The 24,644-nt window shown below is 43.9% G+C and overlaps 1 protein-coding gene across 1 annotated transcript; it reads left to right on the plus strand.

The window, feature by feature from the left end:
- Positions 1-303: 303 nt before the first annotated feature.
- Positions 304-10,437, plus strand: kiaa2013 (KIAA2013 ortholog). The gene is made up of 2 exons (XM_080215101.1): positions 304-2,050; positions 6,097-10,437. The coding sequence occupies exons 1-2, from the start codon at positions 1,081-1,083 to the stop codon at positions 6,954-6,956; spliced, it is 1,830 nt and encodes a 609-aa protein (XP_080071227.1). The 5' UTR covers positions 304-1,080; the 3' UTR covers positions 6,957-10,437.
- The last annotated feature ends 14,207 nt before the right edge of the window (positions 10,438-24,644 follow it).

Below are 24,644 nucleotides of genomic sequence, written 5' to 3' on the forward strand. Positions count from 1 at the left end.
GGGCTTGATCCAGAGCGGGCCCGGTCTGGAGGCGGGGCTTAGGTCTCGAGCCGGGTCTTGGCCGAGGTGGCCGGGCCCGGGGCTTAGTCCAGGGGCGAGGCTTGTTCTCGGGAGGCGGAGCTCGATCCAGGACGGGGCCAGGTCCGGAGCGGGACCTAGTCCCGGGGGCGGGGCTTGGTCCGGGGGGCGGGGCTTGGTTCAGGGACGGGACTTGATCCGAGGCGGGACCTGGCCCTGGGGGTGGGGCCTAACTCTTGCCAGCTCCTTTGCCGCTGTCGCAAAATAGGCTCGAGATATCGCGACACTTCCGGGTATATCTGACTGATGGCAGCAAATTCAGCTGATGGCAATGTCCTGTGAGGGTGACGGGGGACAGAAAGAATAAAAGTAAAATTAGATACGGAGTGAAAATAGACAGGCTGACTGAGTGACACAGAGAACCTGCGGTTAGAAAGAGGACCGGGGTATTGGAAATACTGAGAAATGAGAAAGATTGAGAACAGATCAGGAGAGAAATGCTGGAGAAATAGATAGAAACAGAGAAACTGTGATGGAGATAAACTGAGAGAGAGAGAGAGCAGGAGAGTGAACCAACAGAGAGAGGGGGCAGGAACAGGTGGGAGGAACAGGGAGACAGGAGAGGGAGGGAAAGGGGGCGAGACAGGCAGAGGGAGGAGCAGAGTGGGAGGGACAAAGGGAAGAAGAGAGGAGAACAGAGAAAGATGATGATGTAGATCAGGAATTAAAATCATTGAGTGGGTGATGGAAAGTTTGTTGCCTTGTAACCAGTCCAGAAAAAGGATTACTTTAAACAGGTTAAAAGAGGAGAATAAAAAGGCAGTAACACAGAAGGTAAAATTATAGGGTTATTCTTGTAAATAGTGCAATTGGCATATTGTGGAGAGAGGGTAACATTAGAATTTAAGATAGAAGGACAAAGCTTTGTTGATGTGCTTTTCGCCTGTGCTCTTGCCCCTCTCCTGAGAGCTGACAAAAACGCAGAGACACTCCAGGACCAGTTGACGTTTTGATTAGAAGCTGGAAGAGAAAGGACGAAGAGAAGGATCCAGTGGCCTAAGGATGTGGCTGCAGCAGCGTTTGAAGGGGTTGCCAATGCTGCTGTCCAGCAGCTGGGCCAGGAGAATGTTGGCAGGCCTGGGTATCCTGTTGATCTTTTACTGGTATCTGGCATCAGAAGGTGGGTTCAGACTATTCCCTGGCTCTGAGGACCCCAGGACAGTGACAGACAGTTGTCTTCAGGTAGAGACCCAACGATGGAAGCTAGCTATAGAAAACAGCAATGGCCTGATGAGTCAGATTGGTGGAGACAGCTCAAGTCAGTTATCTGGCCCAGCTGTGGTTGGCAATGGTCATCTTGTCGTGGATGTTCTCGCCAATCAACTTTGGGTGGCATCATCTCCTGCCTCAGGGCTTGCTGCCATCCATCTGACAGATTATGTGCCATTGGTTGTTCTGAAATCACTCAGTGTTCGTTCAGTATCCAGAGCTGCTCTCGTCCATTTCCAGGAGGGTTTGGTTCGGTTGTTTCAGTGTATACAGATTGGATTATCCCACAAGTCCCGGGAGTGTGCCACCCTTCGTGAGGATGTGATTGTACATCGGAGCAGGCCCCACCTTATATTGCAGAGAATTCATATCTCCAACCCCAGTGACAGGGCAACAGTCTTTGAAGTCAACAGCAAGTCGTCCAACATTGGAAGCAAATTCTCCTCCAGTCTGGAGAAGCACAATGACAAGGAATTTCTCCTCTTATCAGGGAGAGTTCTGACAGAGAAGAGGGAAACCATTCTGGTAGTGGTGGCCACTGAGAAAATGGCCAGTAGGCTGCAGTTAGCAGCAAAGTCTGAATTCACTGAACATGTGGCGTCAGTGGTTTATACACTCGAACTCGTGGACTTAACAAAGTTGGAAGACTCTTTCAGTAAACTGAGAGATGCAGCAAAAGTGGAAATGTCTGAAGTTCTGAGGATGGGAGCAGAAGAACTGTACCGTGAACATCAGAAGGTTTGGGGTGATTTAATAATCTCAGGTAAGCTACAAAGTGTGGATAAGATTGGGCTTCATTATGACCCCACTAATATTTCAATATTGTGCAGAACAGCCATTGTGCCCCTGGAAAAGAGGATCAGTGCTCGTGATAAAAGGGCCAGTGAGATACCGGTGTGTGACATCAGCTTTGCTCTTCAAAAATAATTTGGTTTCTATTTATTTTCTGCAGAAATGTGGTTTATTTAGCTATTAGAATGTCAGAAGGGTGACATCAAGTATGAACACTTTTTTTTTCCCCTCAGCTTGACCTGCTGCGTTTTTCCAATATTTTCTGATTTTATTTCAGATTTCTAGCTTTTGTAGTAGTTTACTCTTGTTCCATTTAGCTGTTGATCAGTTTCAGTTGAGTTTATTTGATTCTGTGTTTCTGTTAAAGGTGAGTTGAAATTGGGCGTTTTATCCATCAGTAACCAGTTGGATCCGTATGCAAAGTTTAGTGCTCTGACATTTGGTTGTAAACTGACACGTGGTGCCTGAGGTGAGAATAGATAGATAGATCAGCCAAAGACATTTTGTGGGTGGTCTGATTTGCAGAAGACATGAAGTGGAGTTGCTGATAATGCCAGAATTGTCAGAGGATATAACAGGACATAGATAGGAGACTTGGGCACAGAAATGGCAGACGGAGTTTAATCTGGACAAATACAAAGTGATGCATTTTAGAGGATCAAATTTAGGTGTGAATTATACTATAAATGACGGAACCCTTAGGAATATTAACATACGGAGGGATATGGGTGTGCAGGTCCATAGTTCTCTAAAAGTGACAACACAGATGAACAAGGCAATTAAAAAGGCATATGGCATGCTTGCCTTCATCATCAGCTAGGGCACTGAGTACAAGAGTTGGCAAATAATGTTTCAGCCTTATAAAATCTTGGTTAGGCCCCATGTGAAATATTATGTGCAGTTCTGTTAGCCACACTGCCAGAAGGATGTAGAAGCAATGGAGAGAATGCAAAGGTTCACCAGAATGTTGCCTGGTCTTGAGGGCATTAGCTATGAGGAGAGGTTGAATAAACTAGGATTGTTTTCACTGGAAAGACGGAGGCTGAGGAGAGACCTGATTGAGGTCTCCAGAATTATAAGAAGCATAGACAGAGTGGCTAACCAGAGGCTTTTTCCCAGGGTGGAAGTGTCAATCATAAGGGGACACAGGTTCAAGGTGAGGGGGGAAAGTTTAAGGGAGATGTGTGGGAGAAGTTTTTCATGCAGAGAGTGGTGGTGCCTGGAATGCGCTGCCAGAGGAGGTGGTGGAAGCAGGTACATTAGCAGCATTTAAGAGGCATCTGGATGGATACATGAATAGGGAGGGAATAGTGGCATACAGACCAAATAAAGGCAGAACTTTCTTTAAGTTTAGGGTATCATCAGCATGGGCTTGGAGGGCCGAAGGGCCTGTTCCTGTGCTGTACTTTTCTTTGTTCTTCGTGTGTGTCATTGGTGGGCCAGCATTAATTGTCCTTGAATTGAATGGCTTGTTGGGTCATTTAAGAGTCAACCACATTGCTGTGGGGTTGGTGTCACATGTAGGCCAGACCAGATAAAGACAGCAGATTTCCTTCCCTCAAGGACATTAGCGAACCAGGTGGGTTTTTCCAACAATCGACCAATGGTTTCATGACCACCATTAGACTTTTTTAATTCCAGATTTTTGTAGAATTCAAATTTCACCATTGGCCATGATAGGATTGGGTCTATGGATTACTAGTCCAGTGACAATACCACTATGCCACCACCTCCCATAGTTGGTGTAGTCTTGGTACTACTCAGGGAACTTGCTTCTGAGATCTCCCAACCCCATGACAGCTTCAGACATCATCTCTTTCCAGGCCACTCCTTCCCGAGGTGCTGTTATGTGCTTTCTAATTGTTCTCCCTGTTTGATGTTTGGCCATTGGTGAGAGGCTGAGTATTTCCCCAGTGAGTAAATATCACTTTAGTGCACTCATGGGTTGGAGGGCTTGGCAATTCACTTCCTTCTCTGTGTTGGCCCAGGCTCCCAGCTGCCATACAGGCTGTTGGGATAGTTCTGCTGCTCTAAGTGTGCATGTCAGGATCACAGTGGTGCCTGTGCAGTTAAATAGCCTGCTCCACTTGAACACTGAGAATGGGCAGGGGAGGGGAGAACAGGAACTGACATGAAACCTGAAGAGATACCCAAGGTCATGCAGTAATAGAACCTGATTGTGGCACCTTCCACCAACCTCATTTCCTGTTCCCTTTGTCTCAGCTCACTCTTCTTATAGACCAGTATTGTAGACTAGTAAGTTTAACATCACTAGTGGGGAAAATTCTCAAATCCATTATCAAGAATTTTATAGCAGAGCATTTGGAAAGCAGTGACAGGATCAGACAGAGTCAGCATGGATTTATGAAGGGGAAATCATGCTTGACAAATCTGTTGGAATTCTTTGAAGATGTAACCAGTAAAATTAACACAAGGGAACCAGTAGATGTGGTATATTTGGACTTTCAAAGTGTTTGACAAAGTCCTTCAGAAGAGATTATCATGCAAGATTAAAGCGCATGGGATTGGAGGAAGTATATTGAGATGGATAAAAAAACTGGTTGGCAGAGAGGAAACAAAGAGTAAGAATTAACGGGTGCTTTTCAAATTGTCAGGCAATAACTAGTGGGGTGCCACAGGGATTGGTGCTGGGACCCCAGTCAGTCACAACATGTATTTGGATGCAAGAACAAAATGTAACATCTAAAGTTTGCAGATGATACCTAGTTGGATGGGAAGATGAACTGTGACGCGGATGCAGAGATCCTTCAGAATGATCTGGACAGGTTGGGTCAATGGGCAAATCAATGGCAAATGCAGTATAATTTGGATAAGTGTGAGGTTATTCACTTTGGAAGCAAAAAGCAAGAGGGCAGATTACTATCTGAATGGCTGTAAATTGGGAGAGGGGAGTGGGTGTGGGACCTTGGTGTCCTTGTTCATCAGTCACTGAAGATATGTATGCAGGTGCAAGTGGTAAAAAAGGCAACTGGCGTGTTGGTCTTCATTGCAAGAGGTTTCGAGTACAGGAGCAGGGATGTGTTGTTAGAATTATACAGGGACTTGGTGAGGCCACACCTAGATTATTGTGTGCAGTTTTGGTCTCCTTTTCTGAAAAAGGATGTTCTTGCTCTCGAGGGAGTGCAGCAAGGTTTACCAGGCTGATCCTGGGAATGGCAGGACTGACATATGAGGAGAGGTTGACTAGGTTAGGATTGTTTCGCTGGAATTCAGATCAATGAGGGGGATCTCATAGAAACTTATAAAAATCTATCAGGACTAGACAGGGTAGATGCAGAGAGGATATTCTCGATGGTGGGGGAGTCCAGAACCAGGGGTCACAGTCTGAGGATTCAGGGAGATCATTCAGGACAGATGTGAGGAGACATTTGTTCACCCAAAGAGTGGTGAGCCTATGGAATTCATTAGCACAGGAAGTAGTTGATGCCAAAACATTGAATGTATTCAAGAGGCAGCTGGATATAGCACTTGGGGCAAATGTGTTCAAAGTTTATGGGGAGAAAGCAGGATTAGGCTATTGAATTGGATGAGTAGCCATGATCATAATGAATGGTGGAGCAGGCTCCAAAGGCCAGATGGCCTCTTCATGCTCCTATCTTTTATGTTTCTATGATTCTCTCAATCCTGCCTTCCTTTTGACTCTTCACCCACTACTGCCCTCCTCCTCCTTCTGCTTATCCCAGCTCCTGAACCATTCATCCCTCTGTTCAACCCCATCTCCTGTCACACCCCAATTTCCCTCCTCTCATTTGCATTTGTGCATTCCTCTTACTGCCCTCAATCCTGTAATCCTCTGTCTTGCACTTCCCTCTCACTACTGTTTTCCTCTCTCACTCCCCTCTCCCTTTGCTAACTCCCTGATCTTGGTCTGGTTTATATTGACCAGAGGTGCAATAGCTTCTCCTGTGTGTTGGCTCAATGCGTGGCATGGGGCTAGTGGGATGAGAATGAAGCTTGTCCAAGGTGTCCACTGTGAGCTACCTCTTTCTGTTCCAGGTGTGGAGATGAAGAAGATCACAGATTTGCACACCCCTTCCAGCGTGACTGTGAACAGAACACTCTTCTACGTTCTTTCCATGTCAGCTGCTCCTCTTCTGGACCTGCGGAGTGGGGCTGAAGAGCGAGAGAAGCTGGAGGCCAACCTGAATTATGCAGATCATTGTTTCAGTGGTCACGCCACAATGCATGCAGAGAACCTATGGCCTGAGCAGATTTCTGATGTTCCTCATTTGCTGCAGCTGTCCAATCTGTGGAGACTCACGTTGCAGAAACGAGGTTGCAAAAGCTTGGTGGCAGCTGGCTCTCACGGTATGCTCCAAGGGATGGTGATGAGTTTCGGCGGCCTCCAATTTACTGAAAACCATCTCCAGTTTCAGGCCGATCCCTCCGTCCTGCACAACAGCTACTTGCTCCGAGGGATTCATTACAACAAAGATCTCATCAACCTGGCAGTGTTACTGGATGGAGAGAACAAGCCTTTTCTCCACGTCTCTGTCAAACCTCAGGACAAGCCGGTCAAACTCTATGGCTGCGAGGCAGGCTGCATGAATGACCCGGTAGAACTGACCTCTGAACCTGAAGGGCACATGTTTCCTGTCATGGTGACGCGGCCCATCACACCCTTGCTCTACATCTCGACTGACCTGACTCACCTGCAGGCTTTGAGGCATACACTCCATTTGAAGGCAATCCTTGCTCATGAGGATCACATGGCTGAACAGTATCCCGGCCTCCCCTTCCTCTTCTGGTTTAGTGTGGCCTCACTTATCACCTTGTTCCACCTCTTCCTCTTCAAGCTCATCTACAATGAGTACTGCGGCCCGGGCGCCAAGCCCATATTCAGGAGTAAGGTATAAATCTCCCGTGGGATCCCTGTCTCTGCTTCTTAGCTGGGAGCCACACTGCTTTCTGACTCTTCTAATCTTTCTCTGAGATGGGAGCACTTTTGAATCTGTGGTGCTAAGATGGACTTGTTTTTTTCCTCTCTGTCTGGTGAAACCTGTCACCCTTTTTGCCAGCACAAAAGGTGCTGATTCAGAGTTGGAACAGGACGCTTCCTGAGTGACTTAAATCAATTTCGTAGTTTGCACTACAAATTTTAGATTGAGTAAAATCAAAGCTTGTGCTTGTGTGATTATGTGCGCCTGGTTCAATTGTAATCCACTGAAAAATGAACAACAGTACCTACTTAACACAGTATCTTCATCCCAGCTTATTGAGTGTTTTTGGTGACCACATAAAGGTGTAGGTGAGGGAGACACATTCTGCTCTGTGGACGTGACTTTTTGGGGGAATTTGATGTAAGGAAAGAGTTCCAATGAGATGAATAATTTCCAACTGATTTGAAGAAATGCCCAAATTGAGGCAGTCTATGTGGGCCTGGGGCTAAGCGTGAGCAGTGGGATTTTCAGTGGGCCTGGGGCTAAGGGGAGTAGTGGGACTTTCAGTGGGCCTGGGGATAAAAATGCAGATCGGAATCTGAGTGTGTACAGCTTGAGTCTGGAACTGACTGAGCCAGCTCAGTTGCTTGTTCCTTCAGCCTGGCCTGAGTTGGAATTCAGTTGAATTTCACCAAACCTAACTGCTGTAAATCCCAAACAATTTCCTGTGGCAACACTTTGCTGGAAATTCTTTATTGAATGTAGAAGATCATCAATTAAAATTTCAACATAAACTGGGAAAGTAAATTCATCTACGTGAACACAATCCCTAAGGCACCTTCTAATCTGTTCTCTGTAATGTGAACGAGATTTAGGGCGGGTGGGTTATTATTGCATTGTTTTCTGCAGGTGGAAAAGTGCAACCAATCATGGTCTTCAAATAGAGCATTGGAGATCACTGACTGTGTAACAAGGAGAGTGGATCTTATATATATCCTTACTGCCTGATGAAAGAATCAGCCATCAGAAAATCTAAACCATTGCACTTTGCCTTTTATTGAAAAAAATAGTGCTGTGAAATGGATGAGTAATTAGACTGAGAGTAGATAGGCTGGGTGTCAGTAAGTTCATCAAGTGAGCTGCCAAGACACACAGAACATCAGGTTCCCACGTTCATTCTCCAGCCCCTGGGATTTCTGTTCATGATCGCCAATACCTGTGGCTAATAGGAAGTAACAGACTCTATCTTTGCATGTGATGCTCCCACAGCTGAATAGCCAGTCCTCACTACTGCCTCTTTTGAATCATGAGCCTGATGTCATTCAAGAATGATTGAGCATTCGGATGATTACCAGAGGGTGGCTGATATAGGACAACTCTATCAACACCACTCCCTCTGGGACAGCTTCACCCATATTGGGGAGGCACTGTCCCTTTGGTCAGTATTTGCTGAGGGATGGGCTCTTGGGCTTGATGTGGATGCTTTTAGCTGCTGGAGTCAGTTGTGAGTGAGTTTATATTATTTATGCTCTGTGTGTTGATGTTCTGTGTTTATATTCACTGTATTTCACAGAGGCTGTGTGTCCTGGAAACACAACCTGAGGCACAAATGTTGCAACTAATCAGACAGATAAACGTAACACCCTAAACTCTCCATTACCACACTACTAAACCTTGCTATGAAGTTGCTGTTGTTCCAGGGTATAAATGGAACCATGCTCTGCCTGTGTGGCTTCATAACCAGCCTCTGTTCTTTCACTTCCTGGTGAACCATGGAATAAAAGGCCATGTATTTGCCCAAGAGCAGCAACAGTTTCTGCTGGGCAGGTACATTGCAAATGCCATTTGTGTTACTGGAAGACACCCTGAACTCCGTGAAATACAAATAATTAATACTCACACTTCAGATCAGACTGATTTTAAACAACACATTACATGCTGCTGGCCCTGTTTATTTAGCAGTAGCTAGTGGTTAACTAGAACTAAATTAACCATCAAACCAGCCTTGGGATTCATTTACAGGAGGAATGTTACTTTTCACTTTAACTGTCTTTCCCTTTAATGCCTAAGAGTTGTTTACTATCAAGGATGGTGCAAGATCTTCCTTCTACCCAGCTGTCTGTGGGCCTTAATCCTTACATTGTCCACTCCTGGAGCTGGAGTCTTGGGCCGCCTCTCTCCAGTCCCTTAGCCTGTTCTTCAGGCAGCTGCCACTGACAAGTAACGTGTGTCCTCACCTTAAGGAAGAGGAGATGGACAAATTCTCGCTCACCTTCACCTGTTGTGCTCACGTCCCAGTGTACAAAGAAGATCTGAAAAACCTGGGATCATGTTGGCTAAACAAATTCCTGCTTATGGAATTGTGTGGTGGAAAAGTACAAATCTTTTCACTGCCCTGATTATTAATATCCAGTGTTCCTTCCCTGATTATCACCAAACGTTTAATACCCTGATTATTGTAATTTCCCTGAATATTTACTGCCATACTTGGTTTCTGTCCTGTATGCTCTGATTGTTAATGTTATCCATTGTTACTGCCCTCATGCTTTGTACCATTGACTGATGTTGCTCTGAGTCATAGTACCAGCCATTATTACTACCTTAATACTGTCAACCTTTGTTACTATTCCAGTTGTAAGTATCATCCTTTATTATTGCCCTGTTGTGTTATGACTTTGACCATTTTTACTGAGGGCCGCAGTCATCACAGTAGCTATTCCCTTGTCTGTTCTGATCTGCTTTCCTGTTGGATCCTGACTTGTGGCTTGGGTGAGTTGCTTTTTGCAGAGTGATAGTTTCACAGATTTTCAAGTCTGTTGGTTACAGATTTTTCTTTGTCAATTAAACAGGATGTCATAAGAATTTGATGAAATGGCGCTTGCCCCTTTTCATCATCACCTCGTGTGGCTGTTAACATCTCTTGGCTCAGAGGATTAGAAGGTGATGCAGTTGTCGGCATCGGGTGAGACTGCATCTACAAACAAATCCCTTTCTTTAATAAATAAAGAGCACTGTTTTAATTTATTTGTTTAAAAAAATGTGAAATTGATTTAGACACTGGATATCAGACAATCTGTGGCGAAGCTCTTGCTTTGTATGGCTTTAATTGATCATAGTTGACATTGAACTGGGATTCCAGATAAAAATCCATCTGAAAAACTGCAGCTTCATTGTTATCTCCAGTGAAAGTCACCTCATGTTTTCCAGCATGATATTGATGGTGCAATTCCTTGAGATGGGTGAAAGAATTCTTTTGTGAATTGGTTGCACAACCGTTTTGTTGCTAGATACAAATCTGTCCTTCTGGGGAGAGAACTGCGGGGAATGGTTTCTGATAAGTGAATGTTCTGGGGTGAAATTGCTGGGTGATTTTTTTCTAACAAAGCTGTTAACAGTTTGAAATAAACTCATTGTGACAAATGACCCCTTCAATTCTGGATTGATTGGGAACTGGTAACACAGCATATGTTTGTGGCCTTTTTTGCACTATTTCATGTTTGCTTTTAAATATCTTGTACTTTTCAGTGTCAAATACATGTTTCAGTGAATGATGCTGGAGAAAGTGTCCAAGTGCCATTTTCTGTTGTCATATCCCACCTGAGGCTGTGGCTCACGATTTAGTGTTAGAATTTCTCAGGCACAATGACCAGAGCTCCCTCCATTTCGGTAACCTCAAGCTCACAATCCTATTCCATTTTAATCATCATTATGATGATATAGCTACCATTCATGGACATTTAAAGGGCCATTCTCGGTTCCTCAGTAGCTGAAGTCTTTAATCAAAAATTCAATTCCCTAGTCCATCCTGAGTCGGCTTGCCTTGGTCAGGGTACCTGCTCGCTGGCAGCTAGCGTTGGATTCTGTTTCCTTGGGTTAGGGAGGGGAGAATGAGACACAGTCTCTGCTCCTGATCAGTACTAAATACCTTCTGTCAGACAGCATTGGTATTTGAATCATAGAATCCCTACAGTATAGAAAGAGGACATTCAGCCCATTGAGTCTGCACCATCCACAATTCCACCCAGACCCTATTCCCATAACACACATATACCCTGCTAATCCCCATGCCACTAGGGTCAATTTATCATAGCCAGTCAACCTAATTCGCACACCTTTGCACTGTGGGAGGAAACCTGAGCACGCGGGAGAATGTGCAAACTTCAACAGTGACCCGAGGTCGGAATTGAACCCGGGTCCCTGGCTCTGAGGTAGCAGTGCTAACCACTCTACCACTGTTTGGGTAAGGTCAGGATCTGCTGTGATGTATTCTGCAGTTGAACAAACTTGTCAACATGCAGCCTAAACTTTCAGTGAATAAAGGCACAGTGGTGAGGTATCTGCTGCTTCATCATTGGCCTTCCTTCCATCATAAACTCAGATGGAGATATCCACCACCATTTACAACTTCACAGATACCGAAGTAGTTCATGTTCCAATGCAGCAAGACCTGGACAACATTTTGACTTGGGACATCCTAGAGGTTTCTATTGACCAGACACTTAACTGGACTAGCCAGATAAATATGGTGTCTACGAGAATGAGTCACAGGCTAGGAATCCTGTGGTGAGTAATAGAACATAGAACATTGTGTAGTACAGGCCCTTTGGCCCTCGATATTGCGCTGACCTGTGAAACCAATCTAAAGCCCATCTAACCTACACTATTCCAATATCATCCAGTGACTGTTTAGATGCCCTTTAGGTTGGCGAGTCCACTACTGGAGCAAGCGGGGCATTCCACACCCTTACTACTGAGTAAAGAACCTACTTCTGACATCTGTCCTATATCTATCACCCCTCAATTTAAAGCTATATTCCCTCGTATTAGCCATCTCCATCCGAGGAAAAAGGCTCTCGTCCACTCTATCTAATCCTCTGATCATCTTTATATGCCTGTATTAAGTTACCTCTTAACTTTCTTCTGTCTAATGAAAATAGCCTCAAGTCCCTCAGCTTTTCTTCATAAGATCTTCCCACCATCCCAGGCAACATCCTGGTAAATCTCCTCTGCACCCTTTCCAATGCTTCCACATCTTTCCTATAATGCGGCGACCAGAATTGTACGCAAATACTCCAAGTGCAGCCGCACCAGAGTTTTGTACAGCTGCAACATGACCTCACGGCTCCAAAACTCAATCCCTCTACCAATAAAAACTAACACACCGTATGCCTTCTTAACAACCCTTTCAACGTGGGTGCTAACTTTCAGGGATCTATGCACATGGACACCGAGATCTCTGCTCATCCACACTACCAAGTAACTTACCATTAGCCCAGTACCCTGTATTCTTGTTACTCCTTCCAAAGTGAATCACCTCACACTTTTCCGCATTAAACTCCATATGCAACCTCTCAGCCCAGCTCTGCAGCTTATGTATGTCCCTCTGTAACTTGCAACATCCTTCTGCACTGTCCACAATTCTGACTTTAGTGTCATCTGCAGATTTACTGACCCATCCTTCTATGCCCTCATCCAGATCATTTATAAAAATGACAAACAGCATTGGCCCAAAACAGATCCTTGCGGTACACCACAATGCTGAACTCCAGGATGAACATTTCCCATCAACCACCATCCTCTTTTGCAGCTAGCCAATTTCTGATCCAAACCACTAAATCACCTTCAATCCCATGCCTCCGTATCTTCTTCAATAGCTTACCATGGGGAACCTTATCAAACACTTTACTGAAATCCATATACACCACATCAACTGCTTTACCCTCATCCACCTCTTTGGTCACCTTCTCAAAGAACTCAATAAGGTTTGTGAGGCATGACCTACCCTTCACAAAACTATGTTGACTATCCCTAATCAAATTATTTCTTTCTTGATGATTATAAATCCTACCTCTTATAATCCTTTCCAAAACTTTGCCCATAACAGAAGTAAGGCTCACTGATCTATAATTACCAGGGTTGTCTCTACTCCCCTTCTTGAACAAGGGGATAACATTTGCTATCCTCCTGTCTTCTGGCACTATTCCTGTAGACATTGACGACCTAAAGATCAAAGCCAAAGGCTCTGCAATCTCCTCCCTAGCCTCCCAAAGAATCCTAGGATAAATCCTATCCAGCCCAGGGGACTTATATTTTCATACTTTCCAGAATTGCTAACACCTCTTCCTTATGAACCTCAATTCTGTCTAGTCTAATAGCCTGTATCTCAGTATTCTCCTCACCAACATTGTTCTGAACTACATACATATTCTCCTTGACAACATCGAGCACTTCCTGACTCCCCAAAGCCTGTCCACCATCTACAAGGCACAAGCCAGGACTGTGATGGAATACTCTCCGCTTGCCTGGATGCGTGCAGCTCCAACAATACTCAAGAAGCTCAACACCACCCGGAACAGCCCACTTGATTGGCACCTCATCCACAAAGATTCACTTCCTCCATCGCTGAAGCACAGTGGCATCAAATGTATACCATCTACAAGATGCACTGGAGGAACTCGTCAAGCCTCCTTAGCACATGCCAAATCCATGACCAAATCTATCTGGAAGGACAAGTACCGCAGGTACAAGGGAACACCATCACCTGGAAGTTCTCCTGCAAGTCATTCACCATCCTGACTTGGAATTATATTGCCATTTCTTCACTGTCTTTGGAGTGCCCTTCCTAACAGTGGAGTGTATCTGAGTGCGGCTTCAAAACAGAGTCTGGAAGTTTGATGAGAAGAGAAATTTTAAATATTCTAAAGATCTAATATTGTTTGTATTTGTGTTTAACATTTAACTGCGCAAACTGTTTAACCTCTAAGTCTCATCCAGGAGCCTAAGTGTATGTGTGTGGATGGCTGGGGGGGAGGGGGGCATGCAGTAGCTATCTAGCAGCAGCTGAAAGGGTTAATTAAGAAAACTGGCTTTGCTGTAACTGGACTCAGCTGGGCCCTTTGTTCATAGAAATCCTACAGTGCAAAAGGAGACCATTTGGCCCATCAAATCTGCACCGGCAATAATCCCACATATTTACCCCACTAATTCCTTTAACTGCTGCATCCCGGGACACTAAGGGACAATTTAGCATAGCTAATGCACCTAACCCGCATATCTTCGGATTGTGGGAGGAAACTGGAGCACCTGAAGGAAACCCATGCAGATATGGGGAGAACATGCAAACTTCACACAGTGACCCAAGCTGGGAACCGAACCCAGATCTCTGGAGCTGTGAGGCGGCAGAGCTAACTACTGTGCCACTATGCCGCTCTTTGTATGTATGTAGTTCAGAACATATAAGTTCAGGCATCTTCTGTGCAACCAGCATTTGAGTTCAACTTCATACAGTGTGTGGAAATTTGGTGAGAAGGAGGAGTTTGCTGAGGAAGTGAGGGTGGTACTGTAGCTTTTTCTAACTTTTCACCCTGTAGGAGTTGGTTTCTGCTGTACTACATGGGAGGAAGTGAACTGTTGGTGAGTATCTGGTAAATATCTGGTAAGTGGTCGAAGTCTATTTTTCAAAGGTTTAAAATAGTACTGAAGTTTGTGATCAGATTAACAAATATCTAAAAGAAAATAAATAATTGAATAAAATGATCGTCACTAATCAAAGCTCATAAACATAGCAGGACAGGTGATGAGTCAAGGCTGTGGGAGCTCATGGACCACAGTGTTATCTAAGTACATCTTCAGTATGTGTCTGTGGCTTGAGGAACTTCGACTCTGAGTCATTGGGCTGGAGCTGTGGACACTGTGATACATCAGGTAGGGTGAGTTAACTGGATGCTTTGTTTCAGGAGGCGGTTACACCCCTTAAGATCGGATCTACTGGTTTGGAAAGTGGTCAGGGACAGGATGGGTTCCTGCAGTTGAGGCTCTGTAATTGTCCAATAAGTTTAAAGTTCTTTCAGCTTGTTGGATGAGAGTGAAAGCTACAGGGTGGATAAGCTGACTAACCAATGGCACTGTAGTACAGGAAGCTATTCTAGTTGGGGGAACACATAACAATACAGTAATGGGGACAGTATCAGGAGGGGGATTGACACTTCAGTCTAGCAAGGAGCAAGAGTCCAGATGGTTGCGTTGCCTACCTGGTGCTAGGATTCAATACATCCATTCAGGGCCTTGCAATGGGAGGGGGAAGGATCCAGTAGTTGTGGTCCGTGTGGGACCAGCAACAGGAAATTGGTTCTGCATTGTATGAGGAGCTTGGCACTAAATTAAGAAGCAGAACTTCAAAGTTAATTTCTGGATTATTACTCTGGCCACGGGCAAACTGGTAGTGGACAAAATAAGATCAGGAAAATGAATGTCTGACTCAAAGACTGATGTGGGAGAAGTAGGCTCTGGTTAGCAGGGCATGGGCACCTGTAGCAGGGGAAGTAGGGGCTGAATCATCTGATGTTCTAACAAGCCACATAACCAGGGAAATTGAGAGAGGTTTAAACTAAATGGGGGGGGTCAAATGATTTAAATTTGGGAAGATGTGGTAAACCGAAGTATAGAGACAAGGCAAGAGAGTTGGGTACTGTTATGGGAAATGATAAACAGACTGTGACAGGAAGGAACAGGGTACAAATCTAAGTGTGGTAACTTGAATCCACAGTAAAGGCAGTCAAACAGTCTTTATATAATAAAATAATGAAGTTTATAAACAGTAATAACTCAGCAACAGTAAGAACCACACAAACAGGAGCAACTAGAAACAGAACACACTTTAGACTGAAAATGCCCTTCAAAGCTTGAACATGCTCAGAACTGTCAATGATGCAAAAGGCTTATAAGAACACTTTATACTCAAAATGACACTCTGTAACAAAGTAAATCAGCAGATAGAGCTAAATGCTACAAAATAATAAAAGGCCAAAACATAAGGCTCTGAGTAAACAGATGAACAAATAGAAATTAGTAAGTACAATTGGATAGCTATTACAAAGACATGGCTACAGGATGACATAGATTGGGACCTGAAAATGGAATGATTCCTGGCTTTTAGACAGGACAGAAAGTTAAAAGCAGGTGGAGGGGTAACCAAAAGAGAGAATGCTGGAAAATCTCAGTAGGTCTGGCGGCATCTGTAAGGAGAGAAAAGAGCTGATGTTTTGAGTTCAGATGAGTCTGGAGGAGTAGCTCTGTTAATCAGTGATGGTATTCACACATTGGAGAGGGAGAATGTAAATTCAGAAAACCAGGATGTAGATACAGTTTGAGTTGAGGTGAGAAATTATAAAGACACAGTCACTATGGGAGTGGTGTGCAGGCCTTCTAATTGTAACAACATAGTACAGAAAGCTACTGCAATAATCATGGGGAATTTTGGACAAAGGTAGCACAGGTGTGTTCATAGAATGTTTTTGGGATAATTTCTTAGTTCTGGAGCCAACTAAAAAAGTTAAAGATAGTATTAAAGAAAAAGCAAATATTGTGCAAAGATATGTGGCAGGTCAGAAGATTGGAAAGAATATAGCAAATTTCAAAGAATGACAACAAGATTGATAAGGAGAGAAGACTAGAGTACGAGAGAAAACTAAACCAGTAATATAAAGACAGAAGAGTTTCTAAAGACATTGAAATAAGCCAAGAGTTAATGAAGTTAGCATTAGTCTGATAGAAATAGTAATGGAAAATAGGGCTATGGCAGCTGAATTAAAAAGGTATTTTGCATCTGTCTTCACTATAGACAGTGCAGGTAACATTCCATAAATAGCTGTAAATCAGGAAATGGAAGGAAGGAAGGAACTTGGGGGATAATTACTGGACTCGAAATGGCAGCTCTTTTCTTACAGATGCTCCAGACCTGCTGAGATTTTCCAGCATTTTCTCTTTTAGTTTCAGGGAAAATTACAATCACCAGAGAAGTGGTACTGATCAGATTGTTGGGTTGTGGGTTGACAAATCTCCTGGTCTGGATGAACTTCACTCTAAGGTCTTGAAACGTGGCTACTGAGATAGTCGATGCATTGGTTTCAATTTTCCAAAATTCCCTAGATTTGGGGCAGTTCCATTAGATGGGAAGATAGCAAATGTAACTCCTTTGTTCAAAAAGGGAGGATGTCACAAAGCAGGAAACCAAGGTCCAGTTAGCCTGACGTCTATCAGAGGGAAAATGTTAGAGGCCGCTGGCCTGTAACTTTCTCTGAGTGACAATCTCTGGCAGATTGTCATTCTGGGTGGGCTCACTCTTGCTGAAATTCCAAAGACCCTGTATTATCCTACCTTCATCCCTCAGGCTGAGTGAGACAGGAGCAGCAAAGCACACTCCCGACTGCGTTGGTGAAGAGTAATGGGTGCGAGGAAAGAAGGAATGGCCCCTGTTTACTGTAAAGGAGATGGTTAAAGGGAGAAGATAAATTTGGGGAGAGAATCCAGGTCAGGTAAGTCATTGGAAGAGGGGGAGGTCAGAGGTAGGAGTGGTGTGGGGGATTCTCTGGGGGTTATCTGCACACGAGGTATCCCTTGCAAGTCTTTGTCTGGGTTTTCAAATAGTTACTCTGGAGTTAGAAGTGATTTTTTTCTCCTTTTAGAGTACCTATTGAGCGATGACGGGTAGAACCATTCAAAATTGCTGATTTAGTTTGCTCCTGTTGGATGGTTTCCAGCCAGCACAATTGCCCAGAGGAAGTTAGCACTTCTGGACAATTACAGTGCAGACTCAATGGGCCAAATGGTCTCCCCATTTGGGATTCTATGATTCTAACCTGTTATGTGGAAACTTCCTAGAGAGATTCCCCAGCATATCATTGGGCTACACCCTAAACACGATGCTGGGAAACCAGGAAGTTATCGGCCATTATCAAAGATGTTATAGCAGGGCACTTGGAAAAGTTCAAAATCAGCGAGGGTCAACGTGGTTTTATGAAAGAGAAGTCATGTTTAACCAATTTATTAGAGCTCTTTAAAGAAGTCACATCTGCTGTGGATAAAGGAATGGACAGGTGTACAGTACTTCAATTTCCAGAAGGCATTGATAAGATAGAGTCATAGAGATATAGAGTTGGGAGAAAGGTCCTTCAGCCCAACTTGTCCATGCCGACCAGGTTTCCTAAGCTGAATTAATCCTATTTGCCTGCGTTTGCCCTACATCCCCATAAATGTTTCCTATCTGTGTACCTGTCCAAATGTATTTTAAATGTTTTAAATGTACCCACCTCTACCACCTCCTCTGGCAGCTCATTCCATATACGCATCACCCTCTATGTGTCCCTTTTAGATCTTTCCCTCTCTCTTTTAAGCCTATGCCTCCAGTTCTAGACTCCCCTACCCTGGGGAAAATACCTTGGCAATTCACCTTATCTATGCCCCTCAACATTTTGTAAACCTCTATAAGGTTCACCCCCTTATCCTCCAATGCTCCAGGGAAAATAGTTCCAGCCTCTCCTTGTAACTTACAGTCCTGGGAATATCTTGTAAATGTTTGTGCAGTTTCCCATTTAATAACATCCTTTCTATAGCAGGGCGACCAGAATTGTACGCAGTACTCCAAATGTGGCCTTAACAATGTCTTGTACAGTTCTGAGATAACATAATAGGAGAAGTACTAGGCTGTTCTACCCCTCAAGCCTGCTGCTCCAGTCAGTAAGACCATGGCTGATCTGATGTGCTTCCCCGACAACCCTGTAACTATTTTCCCCTCAACCTCCCATTCAATTTGCTCTTGAAGTTCCTGATGGAATCTGCTTCCACCTCACATTTGGGCAGTACATTCCAAATCCTAGCGACTTACCACATTAAAAGCATTTCCTCATACTTCATCAAAGATTATTGCAGAGAATAAAAACTCGTGTAGAGGATAATGTATTGGTATGGATTGAAGATTGGCTAGCTAATATGAAACAGCGTTGACAAAAATGGGTGGGTCTGTGTCTGGTTGTTAGGATATGACAAGCGATGTCCCACGAGGAGCAGTCAGTGCTGGGGCCTCAACTTTTTACAATTTATATTGTACTTGGATGTCAAAAATATTAAAAGCTGTAAACACTGAGTTAGGAATGGGTTAGAAATGTGACTATTAAGTCAAGTTTAAAGTTTATTTATTAGTCTTACAAGTAGGTTTACATTAATACTGCAATGAAGTTGCTGTGAAAATCAAGGAACAACAATGAAGATTATCTGAAGCTAGATTATACGAAGACATCTGACTTTGTTATCTATCCCTTTGTAATGAAAACTGAAACAAGTCAAATGATAGTTAACAATAACAGGAAGAAGGGGAAATATGGATTATTTCAAAATGACAGGGAGCATGAACTGAACTGAAAATAGAATCAAAAAACCATTCCTACAAACACATCCCTGAGAAATTAATTCAATGTGTTGTGGTTTTAAGGAGCAGATGTCTCAGAATGAGGAGGACGTGTCAGGATCCCCGTGCACAGACTGTGAGCTTATTGAAACTGCCAGGAGGCAGGGCAGCTCCACGCTGACCAAATGTTCCTGCTCTCAGCAACAGGAAACCACACAAGAATCCTGCGCCTTCCATGCTGACCCCAATGCACTCCAACTCCCGCTCTGACCCCACTGCACTCTGACTCCCACGCTGACCCCGCCGCAGTCCAACTCTGGCACCGACCCCGCCGCATTTCCATGCTGATCCCGCCACACTCCAACACCGACCCCACTGTATTCCAACTCTGGCGCTGCCCCCCCCGTGCCGGCCCTGCCGCACTCCGGTTTTATGCCAGTTTTAGGCCCTTTGCAATGTCATGCATTGAACACTGTCAGTAATGACTATGCAGCAGCATTTCTCCCCAGACTCTCTCAATTGGGAGAAATTCTTATGCAGGGAATAAATTAAAAATAATTTTAAAAAAATCCGAGCAACATTCTTCTCCTTCACATTTGAACAGCGGATATTTATCCTGAGCTGTTTCTATAGAAGTCAAACACAAAAATATTCAATACATACATCCAGGAGGGAGCAGCCACTGTCAGTGAGGTTTGATTGTCAGTCAGAGTGAGTGCTCATCTGTCACCGTCACTGTTCACCATGACTGGTCACCATCTGCATCACTGTCATCTTGTCCCTGTCCAACCAGCTGTAAAGCAGGCCTGGTTTCAATTTTAATGAATGCAATATATTTTTGGTGGGGAGGGAGGGGTCTGGTGGAGAAACAGCCAATCCGATATGAGCCTAATTCATGTTAATCGGGTAATTATTTTCTATTCATGAATGTTACTCTATAGCAACTGAGTCTCCACTTATTTTTTCCAAATAAATAACCCAGTCAATCTATTCTCCTGCTCTCTCCCCAAAACCTTTAATATTCCTTCTTGTCACGCAATGATCCTGCTCACGTTCAAAGGAGTTTACAGACTCAGGTTTAACAAGGTTTGTGACAAAGAATCCCATGTTCTAACCATCCCCCAGGCTTTTTAATTTTCTCTTTAATTCTTTCACTTTGTCTCCCCTCATTATTATCTCATCCATCGGTGGAAATCATTTCTTGCTGTTTCCTCCCTCAGATCACCACTGACCAAGCTTCACACTGAGTGTGACTCTGGCAATATGCTGTGGCAGCATCCCAGTAAATCTCTGGACATTACACCCTGCCACTAATAGGATCCCAAAGTGAGCACAATCTTCTAGCTGGGCTCGAACTGAAATTGTAGGAGGATTCTGGGCTGTGTAAGTGGCAGGGGTGCGGCTGAACTGAGTGCCAGGATGCTGTGCACCTCCTTCGGTTAATCAAACAAATTAAATCAATCAAATTGGAGGATAAATTAAATGCAGCACCTTAAAGGGGATGCTGCATCAATGCAAACAGAATCTCAATGGAAACTTAAAAACATCAAAACAGACTGTGACTGAAAGGATTGTAAAATGCCCCAGTCCCCATGGTGCCAACCAGGCACGGGAACTTCAATGATGCTGGCAGACACCACATGTTGCCTTTCCAGCGACTGCTGGCAGCAAGCATAGCAGCAGAAAAGGGGCAGACAGTTAGGGTGGATGACTCTCTCGATTGCCCGCTGCCTGGACCTGTTAATGGACAGCTTGGCTAAACTCAGGAGCAGGCTCATGAGGAGGTCCTCCACTGTCCCAGGGTGCCCAAAGATCAGGAACATAGGAATGAAATGCAACCAAAAAGTAAATAACAAATTTTTCAGAAAACTGAAAAAAGTGGGTTGGGGTGGGGTGGGGTGGGGTGGGGGATGGGTGCAACTTGCATTTGAGCGAAACTGATGGAATTAGACAATTGGACTCCATTAGTTTTCCCTGTGTGCAGCTCACTGCCTTGTCTGAATATGAGTAGGTCTCAGCTGGGCTATCTGTCCCTCAACCTCTCCATTTCCGAACATCAAAAGGACCTCCAGTAAAATGCTGCACTGTTAGAACAAACAAGCTGATTTCCAATTGCACTGCAGTATGAATATTCAATTCCAGTTACAAACAGATTGGGAATGATGCAATGGATGGGTCACTGCATATAACAGAATTAATTAAGTGGTTGGGGATTAGGCCACCTTGCAGATTTGATCAATAAAAGCATAGGTTCGGCAGAGAACCTTGCTGTGTTGTGTTTTCCATATTCCAAGCTTTTAAATAGCAGCTTCTTCCCATCACCTGCTGACAATCGGGTGCATTTGCAGTACAGAGCTAGGATTGGCGTTTCAATCCCAATTCGAGTTTGGCCCCTATTTCACCCAGAGGAAACCCACACAGACACAGGGAGAATGTGCAAACTCCACACAGGCAGTCACCCAAAACTGGAATCGAACCCAGATCCCTGGTGCTGTGAGGCAGCCGTGCTAATCACTGTGCCACCATGCCACCCCTTTAAAAAAAACTTTAAAAAACTAATTTCAACGATGAATATAAGTGAGCTCTGGAGCATAGGAGGCTGAGAGCTGATCTTATAGAGATCTATAAAATAATGAGGGGCACAGATCAGCTAGATAGTCAATATCTTTTCCCAAAGGTAAGGGAGTCCAAAACTAGAGGGCATAGGAAGCAGGTGAGAGGGCAGAGATACAAAATTGTCCAGAGGCGCAATTTTTTCACAGAGAGTGGTGAGTATCTGGAACAAGTTGCCAGAGATAGTAATAGAAGCAGTTACAATTTTGTCTCTTAAAAAGCATTTAGACATTACATGAGTAAGATGGGTATAGAGGGATATGGGCCGAATGCGGGCAATTGGGATTAGCTTAGAGGTTTTAAAAGGAAAAGGGCAACATGGATAAGTTGGGCTGATGGGCCTGTTTCCATGCTGTAAACCTCTATGACTCTAACAACTGGAATGGATTCAACAAATGTTTGTGTAAGTGCATCTTATAAGTATGCAACTTAATTTTAGGGCAAACACACAACTATAAATTATTTGTGATTGCTCTCTGAGGTCATCTCCCACTATGCACCCTCTGTAAATTTGCACCAGGGGTAGCCCATTTAGGACTGAGATGAGGAAGAATTTCTTCCATCAGGAGGCAGTGAATCTTTGGAATTCTCTCCCCCAGAAGGCTAGAGGCTCAGTCACTGAGTGTACTCAGAGCAGAGGTTGATTCAAATTAAATTTCTGGATACCAATGATCAAAGAATACAGGAAGAGTGCTGGGAGATAGTGTTGAGGTAGAAAATCAGCCATGAGTTGGTTAAATGGTGGAGCAGGTCAAGGGGTTGAATGGCCTCTACCTATATGCTCATCTAAAATTGCTACCTGTATCTTATAATTTACCTAAGGCACTTTGAGATGTTCCTTGTGATAGGGCACCTGTAAATAGAATCATTATTTATTATGTTATATGTATATTAAACTAATTGTGCTATCTCATGATAAGTAGATATTATCAGTCCTTAAAATAACATGAGCTATAATACATCTGTTAACCAATAGGAACTGTTCAGGTGTGTTGCTTGTTTGTCTTTGCTCGTATTTAGAACCATTGAATCCCTTCAGTGCAGAGGGGGACTGTTCAGCTCATCCATTCTGCACCATTGAATCTCTACAGCGTAGAAGGAGACAATTCAACTCATAAAGTCTGCACCAATTCTCTGAAAGAGCATCTTTTCCTTGCTCCCCCCATAACATTGTGCATTTCCTATGGCTATTCCACCTAACCTACACATCTTTGGACACTAAGGGGCAATTTAGCATGGCCAATCCACCTAACCTGCACTTCTTTGGAGTTTGGGAGGAAACCAGAGCACCAGGGAGAAACCGTGCAGACACGGGAGCACGTGCAAAGTCCACACAGTGAAATGAGCTGAATTGAGCCTGGGTCCCTGGCACTGTAAGGCAGCTGTGCTAACCACTGTGCTAACCCTTAATGAAAGATTAATAAAAATAATTTCAAAAGTGAATATAACAATTGGAATGGATTCAACATATGTTTGTATGCGTGCATCTTACAAATATGCAATTTAATTCTAGGGTTTATATCGATGTGACAAGGTAGTGGCTATTATCCTTGTTTTATTATGGTACCATGAGGGTTAAAATTAAATCAGTTTAAAGAAAATAGCACAATTTGTTCAATAACCAACAGCCTAAGCAATGCATCCCATAATATTAATACAGGAATATTAATCTGTAACAACTTTAACAGAATTCTTATTACTACCTGCTGGAATAGTTTGCTGACTTTATTCCACAGAGATAATTGGATGGCTTCACTAACCATTATTTAATTTTTTGACTAAGTGCATCTAATGATATACTTTCCTGGTGGAATGTTGACTTGCAGCCTTTAGAGCTTAGGCAGTGTCCTGAGTTACCCAGGCTGCCATCACCTATGTATCAGCTTGATGGAACCTGCAGAAATACATAACTAATTTTCTTTCTTCTCTACTTGAACATCAAAGGAGTTGGAAAGTATATTTCAAGTATGCTTGTCTCAATTCAGGTGTCATGACACACAGCACCACAAATCATTGGCCATTGTGTTGCTGAAGGAGAGGTTAAAGAACAGAGGAGTTAAGGAGCAGGACTAGGCCATTCAGCCCTTCAAGCCTGCTCTGCCAGTCAATAATATTGTGGTTGATTTGGTTATGGTTTCAGTTCCAATTTCCTGCCGGCTGCCCATAAGCCTCAACTTCCTTGTCTATCAAAAATTGGTCTAACTCTGCCTTGAGAGGCGGCATGATGATGCAGTGGTTAGCACTGCTGCTTCACAGCGCCAGGGACCCAGGTTCAATTCTGGTCTCAGGTCACCACTGTCTGTTTACACATTCTCCCCATGTCTGTGTGGGTTTCCACCAGGTATTCCGGTTTCCTCCCAGACTCCAAAGATGTCCAGGTTAGGTTGATTGGCCATGTTAAATTGGCCCTAGTGTCAGGGACATTAGCAGCATTAATATGTGAGGTTATGGAAATAGGGCCTGGGAGAGAATGGGGTTGGTGCAGACTCAATGAGCCAATTGGCCTCCTTCTGCACTTTAGGGATTCTATGGAACCTCCACTGCTCTCTGGGGAAGTTGACTCTGCAGACTAATGACACTCTGAGAGAAAGAAATTATCTTCATCCCTGTCCGAACAGGGAGATCTCTTATCTTAAAAGTGTGTCCCCTTGTTCTAGTCTCTCCCACAACACAAAACATTATCCTAGTGTACACCCTACCAAGTCCCCTCAGGATCTTATCTGTTTCAATAAGATCTCCTCTGATTCTTCTACACAGCAGTGGGTATAAGCCAATCTGTTTAATTGTTCTTCATTAGCAAAGTCCTTCATCTCAGGAATGAGTCGGGTGAACTTTCTCTGAACTGTTTTAATGCAATTATATATATATTT

This window comes from Carcharhinus amblyrhynchos, chromosome 30 (assembly GCF_965287045.1).
Source record: "Carcharhinus amblyrhynchos chromosome 30, sCarAmb.v2.hapA, whole genome shotgun sequence".
Lineage (NCBI taxonomy): Eukaryota > Metazoa > Chordata > Chondrichthyes > Carcharhiniformes > Carcharhinidae > Carcharhinus > Carcharhinus amblyrhynchos.

Coding starts and splice junctions, on each gene's coding strand:
- kiaa2013 (XM_080215101.1), top strand. CDS start 1,081: ATGTGGCTGCAGCAGCGTTTGAAGGGGTTGCCAATGCTGCTGTCCAGC. Junction 2,051..6,096: donor GGGTGATTTAATAATCTCAG/GTAAGCTACAAA, acceptor TTTCTGTTCCAG/GTGTGGAGATGAAGAAGATC.